Source organism: Myotis davidii, unplaced genomic scaffold, assembly GCF_000327345.1.
Source record: "Myotis davidii unplaced genomic scaffold, ASM32734v1 scaffold663, whole genome shotgun sequence".
Lineage (NCBI taxonomy): Eukaryota > Metazoa > Chordata > Mammalia > Chiroptera > Vespertilionidae > Myotis > Myotis davidii.
In genome coordinates, this window is record NW_006295816.1 from 7,229,165 (window position 1) to 7,244,276 (window position 15,112).

The 15,112-nt window shown below is 43.7% G+C and overlaps 1 protein-coding gene and 1 long non-coding RNA gene across 4 annotated transcripts in view; one reads left to right on the plus strand and one right to left on the minus strand.

Moving 5' to 3' along the window:
* The first annotated feature begins 116 nt into the window (after positions 1–116).
* LOC107184216 lies at positions 117–8,868 on the plus strand. Its single transcript, XR_001515040.1, has 3 exons — positions 117–470; positions 6,833–6,965; positions 7,299–8,868. It is a non-coding gene; the product is annotated as an uncharacterized LOC107184216 (long non-coding RNA).
* Positions 8,869–10,466: 1,598 nt separating this feature from the next.
* MYRIP (myosin VIIA and Rab interacting protein) overlaps positions 10,467–15,112 on the minus strand; it is a 183,604-nt gene continuing 178,958 nt past the window's right edge. For all 3 annotated transcript variants that reach the window (XM_006770537.2, XM_015568402.1, XM_015568403.1), the window contains one exon: positions 10,467–12,582. In XM_006770537.2, coding sequence (XP_006770600.1) covers positions 12,550–12,582 — 33 coding nt within the window. In that variant the 3' untranslated portion in view covers positions 10,467–12,549. The remainder of the gene's footprint in view (positions 12,583–15,112) is intronic.

Here is a 15,112-nt window from a genome sequence, read left to right on the forward strand (position 1 = left end):
GACATGCGATACTAATGTGAGGCCGGTGAAGGGATAAAATTCCTGCGGGGCCCGCCCGGATCACCGTGTCAAGAGGCTGCAGGGGCGAGAAAACGGAAATCAAGAGATGCAAGAGGCGGCGCTGCGGCTTCCCCGACAAAATGGCCGATGGAGACTATTTAGCCGAGCCCGCCGCCCCGCCCACGTGCTTGCCCGCGCCAGGAATTCTGGGACTTGTAGTTTCCCAGAGGCAGCATGGCTGGGAAAACCTGGGGCCGGTGGGTTTCCGGAACCGCAATTCCCAGCAGGGAGTTCGCGCCCAGCGCTGGCCCGCAGGACCAGGACGGTCCGGGTGGGTGCAGCGCTACCCGCGAGAGCCCGCAGGTCGGGACCGTCCACTCCGCGCGCTCGCAGGCTCTCCTCACCCTAGAGCGGCGGCACCTAGGGGTCAGAGCTGGGGGTAATCCCCATCGGTCACCCTGGAGGCCGGGGTAATGTAATGGCACCTCCTTTGGACTCGATGGCCGCCCCTCAGCATCTCCCGCATCCAAATTCCAGCCTCTCCTCCCCCCCGCGTTGCTGGAGCCCCGTTAGTCCCACCGAGGTTCGAGGTGGGAGCTGCCCTCCCTCCCTCCCCGCGGGGTTGGGCCGCCTCCCTGTCCTCTCGCGCGGTGGTTTTCAGGCTCCTGCGTGCATCTCCTGAAGGATGGATAAAACACAGTGAGACCCAGAGTTCGGGTTCAGGAGGTCCGGGTGTGACCCGAGAATCGGCGAATCTAGCGAGCTCCCGGGGTCAGCACGGGCCGGGCGAACACACCGGAAAGCCCGCCCGTGGGTGTGAACACAGAGCCGTGAACCCGACAGGTGCCTGATCGGGACTGAAGGGCGCTCCCCGAGACGCTCGCTGGTGCAGAGTCAGGTCGCAGAGACTCAAGCTGCGCACAGAAAACACGCCCGGGACTTGGGGAATGGGCTCACCCCAGCGGGCCTCCGCGGGGCTCAGTGGTTGGCTTTCTGGAAGCGAGGAGATAGACTAAAAATTAGGGGTCCTTAACCATTTTTAAAAAATGCCATGACTGTCTTGTGAAGCCTCTGCACCCCTTCTCAGAATATGCTCTCAGTGCATGAAATAAAACATCTAGGGTTACAAAGGAAACCAGTTATAGTGAACTTAAAAGCAATACATGGATAACATAGTGTTTCTTGATCATTGCATTAACAAGATCTAGCAGTAGGTCTGACCACTAGAATTTCAAAAGGTGATAACATATTTTGAGATATCTGAAACAGCAGAAATAGGAATATACCCGTGACCTCTATTGGGGCAAAGTGACAGGTCCTTCTAATACTACTGTGCTGTCCCCAGCATTCCTAATGAAGGAAATACTACACTTGGCTTAGAAGTTAGTGACAATGGAGGTGTAATCCTTTTTCCTGTCCAGGTTTAGGAGTTCTCCCCCTTTTCCCCGACCCCCACAGTTTATCCATGGACAAGTATCTGCAGACCACAGGTGTAGAATATCTGGATTTAATAATCTGTTGTAATTAAAGCTGGTATAGGTACCATCTAGTGCTTACCACGTGCCTGTTGTAAGGTTTATACACAATATTATTAATCTAGAGCCATTCTATGATGTAGTTATTACTCTCTTTAACAGAGGCAGAAATGGGGGCTTTTGTAGGTTACATAATTTGCCTTAAAAAAAATCAAATTCTTAACTCTGAGGAATCCAACTACATTTTTGGTCCTCTAGTCCTGATTTAAAATGAATAACACATTTATATCCAAACTACAGTGTGAAGTTTTAGAGCTGGTTCCAAAACAAGGAGAATTAGAAGACTTAAAACCTCATATTTCTAGTTCTGAATGGTACCAGTCTAGTTTAAGGTGATGATATTCAGCCTTATTTCCGAAGAAAGTTTAGATCACTAGCAGAGCACAGTAGTATGGACTAAAGGAATCAGGGAAGATTTTTTTAAAAAAAGTAGAATAGTTGAAAAATAAAAGCTCCCAATGCTAGAGATAGACCCCCAAACTGGCTTTTACTGTCTTAAAGGCTAAGAGAGAGACACACAGAGAGAAATGAGCTAGAAAATCCCTATGTCTACAGGGTGAGAACATACCAGTTGTGCAGGAGGAGTGACTTTGCTCGGCCCTGAGCCACAGGAGATATTTTTCTGGGGGCCCTCATAAAGGGGACACTGTGATGTATTGCACAGCATCCCAGCAGTTTGCCTACATGAGGACAATGGTGGGTTTTGTGCAGCTGTTTCTGCTACCTGCTAGTCATGAGGACATGCTATCCCGTGAGGGCTTTGGGTCCTCCTTCATCCATAGTTTGCCGTCTTCCCCCGCCCCCCCGCATGCACCCCCCGCCCCAACACACACATACAAAATGGGAAGAGGCTCTAGGGCAGCGGTTCTCAACCTGTGGGTCGCGACCCCTTTGGGGGTCGCCTAAGACCATCGGAAAACACATATATAATTACACATTGTTTTTGTGATTAATCACTATGCTTTAATTATGTTCAATTTGTAACAATGAAATTGGGGGTCACCACCACATGAGGAGCTGTATTAAAGGGTCGCGGCATTAGGAAGGTTGAGAACCACTGCTCTAGGGTCTTTTTACTGCCTCAGTGAGATTCACAGAGCTTATTAGTTACATTTATTTGTTACATTTTCAAATAATATACTGTAATGATATTTTTTTTCAGCCTCCAGAAAACTTTTCAAGTGACATACCTGGAAATTGAAAGCAATAGGTCCAATCTGTTTTTATTCTGAAAAAGTACAATAAGTACACTATATTTCTAGACCTTTTAGACACTCTGTAGTGTTCAGGTCCGTTAGAAGTCAGTGAAAATCTTGAATTATCATGCTTGGTTGTTATATTAGCAATGTGTGACATAAATGAAATGCTTGAAACATTTCGTATATGATAAGAAGGGTTTAATTCCTTTTCGTATCATTGAACGTAGAATTCTGTTACAGCAAAACTCATTATCTATATTCATGTAGGTCAAAAGTAAAATCTATCCCCGGAAACTTCCTTAACTACAGAGAATTGTTCACCAGCCAGGAGCTGAGGAACCCTCCACACCCCAGGTCCTTAACACATCAAAGTAACAGGCCTTTACAACAGAAATATAAGGAAGCCCGCCCCTGGGAGTTGCCTTTTGGTCGGCAAGGTCAGGGAGTCCTTGGGACACTCAGAAGGGAAATGGAGACTTGGTGATCTTGAGTAGAGGAGGCGGAGACCTAGCATCTCTCAGACGGAGGCGATGAGCCCCCTGGACAGCATGGGAAAGAAAGGAATCAAGAGTCACAAGCCAGCTAACTTCCAGAAAGCTCTTCGAAAAGGGATACGTATTGTTTCCCTTTGGGAAGCCATAGTAAAGTTTTGTTGAGGTTTAACTTCTAGTTACAGACAGGGTACTCTACCACATTGTGAAGAGATGGTCCCCCCTTTCCTAATATATCGACACATTAAAGGACATAAGCTCTGTGGTCGTCTCAATAAGAAGAAAAAAAATTGATTTTGATCACTTGATTCTATGCTCCAAGAACACCCCTCCCCCACTTTTTCCCAGTGAGGGAAGGGCAGAAGACCACAGTGTGGGGGCGAAAGCTGCGTGTTATTTGATTTCCTAGAACTTTCTGGAAGTGGGGTGATACAGGAGAGTGTTGCTTCTTATTTCAAGGGTAGGCCATTGACCTTTCCAAGTCTCAAATTTTTATGCTGATATTTTCAGTGTAATAATAGCTTTCCTGAATTCTTTTCTTAGCTCACTTTAATATAAAAGCTACTTAATCGATTCTATTACTCTTTGAACTGCGCCACCAGCTATTGTATAGGTTGAGTATAACCGTGTCACAGTCCGCCCACTGCTGTACGTCATCCCAGGCCAACCACGCATGACCTTACATTACAGAGCTCTGGGAACAGCCACATCCAGATGCAGATCAATGGCACCGCATCTTCATAAAATCCCATTTAATTGCTATCCTCCTCTTCGTGTTCTGTCAGTTTCTTAGGCCACAGGCTCTACATTTTCACGACTTAAGTTTAATCTTACTTTATTGTAAACATGGTCTGTATTGAATGGATTTATAATGTTCTTAAAACAACCTCACCCAAGACCTTGTTTCTTGTGTGACAGGAGTGTATCTCATGTAAGCAAACAATAGAGAAATACTCACGGGGAGAAGAGTAACAGCTCGGACAGGGTGCATGCCGAGCTCCGGGTCAGGGCTCAGTGTCCATGCACTGACTGTGTTCTTCAGCCAGCCTCGTCCTGAACTCGGGAACACAGATCTCAGACGGGCAGTCAGCTCCGTACCGCCCTTCCTCCGGGGTTGTTCTCTCTACGCTGGTGATTTCATACATTTTCTCTCTTCTCAAATCCCAGTTCCTTCCCCTGTGTTCATCCTCGGCTGATGACCTTGCTCACACTGAATGAGAACATTGAAGGGACCAGGTGGGGCAAACCTCACCCAGACACCAAATTCCAGACCTCCTTCCATTTGTACCACCGTCCTTTGCCTTGTTGTTAAAATAGATGAATTATCCCAGTTTTCCTCTGCTGCTCTCTCAAGGAAGTTGCATTTATAATCAATCTCTCTCTCTCTCTCTCTCTCTCTCTCTCTCTCTCTCTTTCTCATTCTCCCCTCTACTTAAACAATCCACCAGGATGCAACTATTCTCTAGAATCTTCCATCTTAAAAGGACAAAAACCAAAGCTTCCCTTGGTCTTCTATCCTTTCCTTGCTAGGACCCATTCCCCCCCAGCCCTCCAAGCAAGCCTCTGTCTCCCTGCTATGCCGAGGCCATTCATGTCAAGGTTCCTTGACCTCTCTCTTGCCAACCCAGTGCCGCTCACTGTTCTTATCTTACTAGACCCCGTATGCAGCACTTCTCGAAGCGAACTACTCCCTTCTTCTCTTGGCTTCGATGACATCAGACTCTCTTGGCCTTTTTCCATGTCATTGATCACACTATTTCCAATTTTTTTGCTGGCTCCTTGTCTACTCAAACTGTGCCAATGCAGTGTTTTAAATAGGAGGGAAATCGGGGGACAGCGGCGGCCTGGGAGCCGAGGGAAGGAAGTGGGCACTCCAGGGGCCGGGTTAGCAGTGGTTGGTAGACAGCAGCAGGAGATAGTTCTGTTCAGAGTTGCACTCAGTGGCGTCATGGTGTTGGCATGAGGGGACAAAGCCGAAACAGAGGGGACAGTTTTCAAACATTCATGAGATCAGGGAGGGTCTCAGCTCATTTCTACTGGGGTTACATGGTTGCAATAAGCTAAGAGCAAAAGGAAATGCATTAGAATTTCTCCTTAAGCTAAAACAAACAAACAAAAAAACAGAGAGGAAGTTATTCTTCACCAAAAGCATCTTTGAGAAATGGGTAGGACAAGGAGACTGTAAGAAAACCAATTTAAAATGTTTTCAATTATAGTTGACATGCAATATTAGTGTTTTAGGTGTACAACACAGTAATAAAACATTAAATAAAATTTAAAAAAGTCTACTCTTGAATTCAGCTCACCTTAATTCCCTTTGAGGAGTAGGCCTCTTTAATAATAATAATGCTCCTTAATCAAAACATCTGAGAATTTGCAGAGCTGTCAGTAACAGAACAGAATTTGGAGGGCCATGTCGTTGCTTCTTGGAGAAAAATTCCACAATTAAAAATAAAGGACCCCACGTGACATGACAGGCAATATCCACAATAGCATTTTTCATGGTAACTTCAGAAAGGGATTTCATGTGGTGTGTGTGTTGTTGTTTTTAAAAATAATAGATGATAAAGAGTGAAGACCTTCCCCCTCTTAGAAACAGTTGTGTATTTATTAAAACAACCCAGTCACAAAAACCAAATCTGGCTTTTCAAAGTAAACACATCATTTTCGATGTAATTGCTGTAATTAGCTGTGGGAACATCACTGGCCATTAGCAGAAAAAACAGATGGAATGAGGTTTGTCTTCATGCATGAGCGAGGATGTCATGCAAACGCCAATTGTTAGCTATAGCTCAGTCACCCTGTTGTACGGCCGGGACGCTGAGTTACAAATAATCGTGGAAATGTACAGCCAGACCCTGAATGACCTCTTTTAGTTACTCAGAATGAACATTGTGGATGTCGTCCGGGGTAGCTCATTAAAACGTGTGGAGATTGCAAAATCAGTTCAAACAAAAATTTGAGCCAACTTCCGAGCAAAAGCAAGAGCTACTATTTCCCATATTGATCCCACTGTTTCAGCGAATGGCGCTGCCACTGCCCCAGCAGCCCTGGTGAGAAACCTGGGGGTCTTTTCACCCTCTCCTCCCCGCCTTCCCTTTCTGCTTGGCCTCCGTCTGCCGCCAACTCATGAGCACCTACCTGCAGCCTCACTATTGCCTTGGGCCTGGGTAGGGTCCTAGTTAGGAAGCAAGATAGTGTGAACTCTTAGGGGTTCGAAAGGGGAATGGGGCTGGCGTGCGTTCTTAAAAAGCACCCGGGGGGTTCTGATTCCCCCTCCCTCCCACATGGTGAAGAGCCTCAAGGTATAATATAGATGCTCAAGATCGAAGGGAATACAGTAACTTCCATAGCAGGGAGATTTTTCAAACCCCAAGTGAATCATCCCAGCAACATAAAGGAACAAAAGGGCACTTGAAGGAGACATGAGACAACATGAAAGGCAGCAGGACAAGCCAGAGATGTGGATTTGAGATCTTCAATACAGATCTTGGACCCCCACCTCCGCCTGTCTCTGGGCAATACGACTCTGCCCAGGTCTGACCCTGTATCCTTCTCTGAAGGTGATGCCAACATGATTAATTCTGTGTCTTGTCTCCCTTCCTAGACTGGTTTGACATAACCACAGCCTAAAGCCAGACCGCCATGGCCATCCAGGTGAACCAACTTCGTTTTAAGCACCTGCTCTGTTCCGGGCTCTGTGTGGGACACATGGAACTCTGTCTTCAGGGAGGTTTCAGGTCAGTGTGGGAGGACATGTGACACGTGAGTGCACTGCAGGGGACGGCTCAGCAGGAGTCTCCCCAGAGCAGATGGTGGGTTAGCACTGTGGGTAACTGGGCCTCAATCCTGCAGGGGACTTTCAGAGGGACCGCACTGAACCTCTCTGCTCACAGTGTGGCCAGCAGCACTGGCATCAGCCGGGAGCTTGTCAGAAATGCCACATCCCGGGCCCCATCCCAGCCCTGCTGAATCAGAATTTGCACATTACAGTTTGAGAGGCTTGGCCTTCCATCTTTCATCTTTATCAAACGTGATAGCTTTGATATAAAACAAATTTTTCTATATTTTAGGACTTGATCCCAACAAACTGGATCCATCTGGATAACTTCTTTGAGGTTGCCAGTGTTTGAAGTGGACATTAAAGTCTTCCAGTCCTTAGAAAGCTCTTTAAAATGCAACTCTACTTACCTGCATTTTATCATCATTATAACTCGGTTGCAGAGACAGAAGGCTCAGGCAACCAACTGTTCTGTCAAATGCAAATTTTGTATGGGAAATACTTCTGGGAGAAAACAGAGCGGCCGTCATGCGAGAAGTTATTTTTAAAGGACTAGACCAAATGGCTCCTGTACTTGAAAGTTTTATCAAAAATTTCAATGAATAGAGGAAACTTTGTGGAAGATAACACAAGCACACATTGAAATAGATAGATGCCCTCCTCCAAATGTAACCAAAGTTTCATATGTAAATTATGAAACATCAAAAATAACTAGCTCAATGTTTATTTGTGTGCATCCTTGATGTTGACATGTGGGTTTACTTTTGATACTCATCTTCATTTCATCTCTAACACAAGGACTAAACTAAGGCGGTAAAACTAACTTTTCAGGTAGTATTGCTGCATAACAAACCACCCCAAATTTCGATGGTTTCATAAAGCAGTGATTTATTCTCACTCATGTGTACAGGTTGGCTGAGGTGGCTCTGCCATCTCAGCTGGGCTCCCTGAGCTTGGCTGTAAGGCTGCATCTTGAACCTGGGTCTGTTCCTTGGACCCGTGGGCTCCCTACGGCATGTTCTCATGGTGAAGGGCAACATGTAAGTGGACAAACACAACTCCATCAACGTATGTCAAGCCCCTTATGTCCCTCTTCTTCTAACATCTCATTAGCTAAAGCAACTCACACGGCCAAGTCCAAACCAAGGGTTGGAGAATACTATGGTCTGAAGGTTTGTGTCCCTCCGTAATTCATATGTTGAAACCTAATCCCTAAGGTGATGATATTGGGAGGTGAGGCCTTTGGGAGGTGCTAGGTCACGAGGGCTCCTCCCTCATGTTTGGGGTAAGTGTCCTATTAAAAGAGGCCCTAGAGGGATCTCTTGAGCTCTTCCACCGTGCGAGGAAACGGGGTAGGTCGGCAGTCTGTGACAGGTTTTACCGGATTCCAACTAGCACCCTAATCTTGGACTTAAGAACTGGGAGAAATAAATTTCTGTTGTTCATAAACTTCCCAGTCTCTGGTATTTTGTTACAGCAGCCTGAACAGACTAAGACAAAGAAGTATGCTCTGCCAACCATAAAGGCAAGTGGCATGGTCAAGCCCAACTTTAGTGGGGCGGGGTAGTGCACTCTTCCCAGAATTAGCGGGTTAGAGGGAGTGAATATTGGAAGAACAATAATCTTGTCTACTCACAATAGAAAAATTGAGGCACAGCAATTTGCATCATAAGTCCTGGTGCTGATACTTAAGTGATTTTCTTATCCTAAGAGAAAAGGAGGACACAAGCGTCGAGTATCGATAGTTACCAAACATTCTGCTGGGGGGTTTCTCATGTGCTATTTCATTCAACCTTTCACACCAGCATGAGGAAGGGATCTGTGACCCCACTGAACACATGAGGTGATTGGCCGCAGAGCTGGTAAGTAGAAAGTCTAAGAGTGGGGCCTAGTTTTTTTTTTCTGGCAGCTTCAATGCTTTGAATATTGGGTCACATTTTGTGTGTATGTGTGTGTCATGGAAAATCAAGCACTTATTTCTTAGGGGAAAACATCATCTTTACACTGTTCCTTTTTACCCAGATGCAAGCAGAGCTGTATGTTTTTTTAGCATAGCTCCGGTCACACTTGATACTCAAATTGTTGGCTCAAATGGATTCTCTAGAATACTCAGGTGGTCCATATAGATGGGTTGCTCCGTGCATGCTTTTGGGGCTTCTGGGTCAGAGAGGCTGAATGCTCAGGTAACTTGAGGGCAACTAGTCCCTCTTTACTGTCTTGCTGTCTTATGGGGATGGGGATGTGGAGTGGGAAGAAGGCGAAATCAGGAATTCTGGCCAGGAAATGCTGCCTGGAGAGGATTTCAGATGGGTCTACTGATACTGTCTTCCCCACCGCACCCATCTGAAATGCCCCGGCAACTTAAAGGTGAGCCCGTTTGTTGGGAGTGTTTAGCAAACATTGTGCCAGGCACACTAATGGCAGTGCAGAGAAAGATAGATTGAGGACAGGGGTTGATTGGATTTCTTCATGAATCTGTGTTTTTACAGGGGATTCTATGGGCTGCTTTATTATTTTTTAAATATATTTTATTGATTTTTTACAGAGAGGAAGGGAGAAGGAGAGGGATAGTTAGAAACATCGATGAGAGAGAAACATTGATTTAGCTGCTTCCTGCACACTCCCAACTGGGGATGTGCCCTCAACCAAGGTACATGCCCTTGACTGGCATCGAACCTGGGACCCTTCAGTCCGCAGGCCGATGCTCTATCCACTGAGCCACACCGGTCAGGGCTCTATGGACTGCTTTAACCCACCAGGCGGAGAAGGCTCTTGGCTTTTATAGTGTTTTCATTCACCTGTTCATTTCAGGTTAGTGGGAGGGTTCCTGTTCTACGTGGGGATGGCGGGGGACAGTGTCTGGCTTGTGTTCTGGACGGGCCAGACACAGGAGCAACAGCTGCCCTGAGCCCATGCAGGACTCCAGGGGGGTTCCTGACCTGCTTCCCGCTCAGCTGGAGTCCCTGCAGAGACTGGCAGGGGCTTCTCCACGGACGCCCCGGCTTACCGCCAGCGTCTAACCCAAGTTCCCAGCCTTAGCACTCCTGACATTTTGAGTTGGATGATCTTTGTTGTGGGGGACTGTCCTGTGCATTGTGGGATGTTTAGGAGCCTCCCTGGCCACTAGCCACTGTATGACCACTCCATGATATGGCGATCAAAAATGTCCCCTAAGAGGCAAAATCACACTACCACTCCTGTCTTCTCACTCCGGTCCCCTGCTTGGAGAATTGCTGGTCTTACCTGGGTGTCACTCAGTAGAGGTGATTGCTGGGAATTCTGTTCTCAGGAGAACAAGAATGGAGAGGTGACTGGAAGGACTGGGGTACGAGGCAACCGTGACTTTGAATGTTGGCCCCTCTGGTGACTAACCATTGACGTCTTCCCCTAGCCCTTCTTCTCTCCCAGCCTTTCCTAACCGAAAAACAAACACACAAAAATCACATTCCTACCAACATTATTTTCATAAATGACTTTTACTTCTTTATCATTTCTCCTGACAGTAATTCTCGGCAATGTGCATATAACATGAAGGCAAACATAACTTTCAGAGGCCATCACAGAAATGGTCCCGTCATCCTCATTTTCTCAAACCATTAAAATATTTTCATTTATAAAAATTAATCTAAATATAAATATTGACACTGAAGATCAAAATCACTTGATGACAAAATAATTCTTCTGGAACTATAACATATACTTATGATTTTTAATAGTAAATTAAATCTTTGCACTTTTTTTGGCACAAGGAAACCTTTATAAAAATTCAAATGCCATAGAGCAGGCTTCTTCTTTTCTTCTTCTTCTTCTTTTTTTTTTTTTTTTGCAAGGCTCACACAGTACACATTTTCGTCAAGGAAAACTGAATATTTTAACACTGTAACACAACAATAGCTGCTTTTCATGCCTCCTAAAGAAAACGTTCTATTTGGAACCAGATCTTTTCTGTTGTGTTTTTCAAATTTGAATTTGTTTGCTTTGAACCATACCAACAGAGCAGAAGACCAAAGATTGACTTTATTTCCAAGGCATTATTTCTGTTGGAGGAGACATACACAGCATCAGCAAGAATAATTATTGGAAGATAGATAGACCCCCATCAGGAATGCACCACAACACACATTTCAGTAGCAAGTCAGGTCTGGGAATGTGCCGACCAGCAAAAGAGCGTAGCCGTTGGAAACAACACAGAGACGGAGGGAGGCTCTTCGGCGTGAGGCATTCTAACTAAGCTTCCAGGTGTGACTTTGCAAATTAATGTCTATGGCCCTCAGTCTCCACATATAAAAAAAAAAGGCGGAACCTTCTGAATAGGGCTGCTCTAAGGATTAAAATAAGAAGGATAATAAACATCAGTCATTCTATTCCCTTGCCTCCCATCTTTGCCTTCTTCCTTAGATTCAGAATATATTAGCAGAATGATCGATTGAGTGAAATTCCAGTTTCATTTTGCTTTTATAAACACAGTCTACATAGTCATGCATTTGAGACCTGAAACAGAGTGAGTATCAACTCTGTGTCCATTAAATTCACAGTTTGTCCTGAAAGTTTTCTGGCTATTCCTTAACTATTTTTGTCTTAATGGTCATTTTACTACTTTGGCTGAATATTTATTGGGAAGTAAATTTTGGAGGACAACATTTTCTCATGTGGCTCTAGTCTGCGACAGTGCATTGAGCGATACCTCATTTAGCGGTGGTCATCGCTAACCCACGTCACGTTGGTTCTGGACAGTGCCCTAAAGTTAAGCCAGTGATGGGCTTTCTCAAGACCCTCTCCACTCCAGAGTGGGGAAAGTCTCAGGAAGTCCAAGAAAGAACCTAAATTCTCAATGAGCCATAGTTTGAAATGGGCCTGGGCATGGCATGGGTGAGGCAGAGCTTTCTATTCTGTGGCTGGTGATCGCAAAGCAATGAGAATGACGGGTGGTGCGGTGGGCTGGGGGCCTAGCAGGGAGGAAGTGGCTGAAGGGAGACCTGCATCTTTGAAGGGCGAGCACTCTCCAATTGTGACAGTCCCTAGTGCTCACACAGGGGCATTTTCATCTTTTCCCTTAGCATTTGCAAGATAAGATGCTGGTGAGAGATTAGTAAGAACTGATGATGAATTAAGTGAAAATACCCATCTCCCTTCCCTCCACCCCCACCCTCACCCCCACCTCACCATTTTTCTTTGGACAAATTGTTGATATATCATTTTAGTTGAAGCAAAAGGATTAAAAAAAAAAATCACAAAGACAACATACAGTAGCAAAGCAGACAGGGACATGATGCAGTTTTGGACGTGGAACTCTACTGTTGGAAGCCAGCATCTCGGTTTTCTGTCCTGGCTTCTCCTGGGAGCCTAAGGCAGAGAGCGGGCAAGATCGCCATGCCGATGTCTGGGACCGCTCGCTGGGTGAGGTATCAGGACAGCCCTGTGCACCGTGGCTCCCCAGGCCCTCTCCTCAGGCGGAGATCCATATAGTAGTCAATGGCTGTTGGGTCAAGGCACTGTCGTGTACGCCGGAGGCAGTGGGTCACTGGCAGTGGCGCTCCGTGGCGCTAATACATCACAGCGGATTCCAGAGTGGGCTCCTGAGGCGAGACAGTGAGCACACGGTCAGCCACGTGGCAGAAGGGAGGAGAGGCATGGGAAACGGCTGCTGCTTTTTTATGTCACAGAAGGTATTCATCTCATTGACCAGTTACATTGTTCACGGTATTTAAAAAGTGATGCATGTTACTATGTGCATTTTAATCCACCTGAAATTTATTTGGGTATATGGACTACTAAGGCAAGTTGGTGCCCTTCCCACTACCACCCCCTTGGCCAATCTCCCAAGCACATTAAAAAAAGGAAATCTATCCTTTCCCTCCTAGCTCTTAATGCTTTAAAAAATTCACATAACGCATTTTCTATGTGCCTGCACTGTATCTGAGCTTTCTCATCTATTCCATTCATCACTAATTCCTTGATAGGAGCAATTTTCTACCATTATGCAGCAAGGATTTTTAAAACATGCAATCCCTGAATATTTAGTCAGGGGCACTGACCGCCCTTCCCTTAGATTGTCAAATAAAAAAAATGATAACAGCCAACACAACAATAGCGATCCAGTGTGAATGAATCAAAATTATTCCTATTTTTTATCTGATTGGCAAAAAATATGTAATTTTGGTGGGCCGCAGAATTTGAGTAATTAGTTTATGTGTGCCCAGAGATGAAAAAGGTTGAAAATCGCTGCTTTACAGCTTTTAATTTGTTTGAATATCTGGCAGGAAAATCACTTTAACTTTGCAAAACGCTTTTGTCTATTTTTTTCTGATTTATTTCTACATAAACCTTAAAAAAGTCCCACTGAGATTTTTATAAGAACTGGATTAAACTATAAATTAATAGGAGAAATGACTTTTCTTATTGAATTATTGATGTGACTTATCAGTATCTCAATATTAAAGGTACCCTTGCATTCTTGTAAAATTTATCTGGTAATTTATTATTTAATGTTCTTCTGTGTCTAATTTGTTAATATTTTACTTAGTATGCATAATTTCTCTGAAGAAATACAATTAGTGTGTGGTTTGTGTATATCTCTGTATATATGTCTATGTGAATATGTGTGTGTGTGTGTGTGTGTGGTATGTCTATGTGAATGTGTGTGTGTGTGTGTGAGAATATGGAGCATACGTACACACTTACCAGCCATGTTAGGCTTTGGTACTTGAGGTTATAGTAGCTTCACAACATATCTTTTAGTTTCTAATTTTTTTTGCTCTGAAACATTTTATATTGCACGGGAATTAACTGTTCCTTCAAAATTTATCAGCTAAATCACTTAGCCAGAGAATCTTTTTCTGAAGGTTTAATCAATTTAAAAATTTTATTTCTTTAGTTATTTTTCACAAATATTCTGATTTTATTAGAATTATGACTTTAACATTTATTAGGATCGATTTATATCACTTTTATATATTTAAATTTAAAAATTTACATCTCTTTTATAGTTTTATGTTTTTATTTTATTTATTTTTTTCTTGATTTGGTTTACCAAGAAATTCTATTTTACATTTTTCTAAAGCACACACTCTTCAATTATAAATCTCTATAGTTCTCTGGTTTTAACTGGTTTTTGCATTTACCGCAGTTATCTTTGATGTCTAGAATTCAATGTCTATTTCATTAGTTTTGCTTCTTTAATAACAAAGAACATTTGATATTATAAAGATGACCAGTATAGTCTTACACAGACCCCATTTGTTTCAATATATGTAATGTTTTCATGTTCTCAGTGCTCTGTGGAGTTACTTTCTCTTTAGTTCACAGTTCCTTGGAAATGTGTGTGTCAGAGTGTGCACGTGTGCATGTTTGTATAAATGTGTAGTTGTGTATGCTGAATCCATCAGAACAGGGTTTTTGTTTACTTTTACTTTTGTTCTAATTTTCTAGATTTTCCCTGTCCAATATGGTAGCCCCTAGCTACTTGTGGCTATTTACATTTAGGTTAAAATTAAATGAAAATGTAAAGATCAGTCCTTCCAAGGCAGTGGCCATATTTGAAGTGCTCATAGACACATGTGGCTACCACATGTGGCCTTTCCATTATTTTAGAAAGTTCTATTCAACAGTGTAGTGTCCTAGGTTATTTTGGTCATCGGTGTCACAGAAGGTAGTTTTACACTGTCTACTTTTTGGAATTTATTGAGATTTTCTTTGTAGCTGGTACAAAATCAGTTTTTATAAACGGCCCATCGATGGTTGGAAAGAAAGTGAACCTTCTGTAAAGTACACAATTAAATAAATATGTTAATTACGGGAATTTTAAAGTCACCAGCCATGGCATAATAAATTGTTTTGCTCTATTGTTTGCCAAAGCAAGGAAGGCTCATGAGTTATTGACTTTATTGCACCAAAATTAAAACAATTTCCCTCTTTGTTTTTTCTCTGCAAATGCTTCTTGTCTTAAATTCTACTTTGCTTGAAAGTAGTATTTCCATTTTTGTTTGCATTTCTTTAGTAAATATTGTCCATGTTTTCATTTTTAATCTCTCTGTTATTTAAAGGTAATTTATTTTTAAAAAATAATTTATTGCTTTGACCGGTTTGGCTCAGTGGATAGAGTGTCGG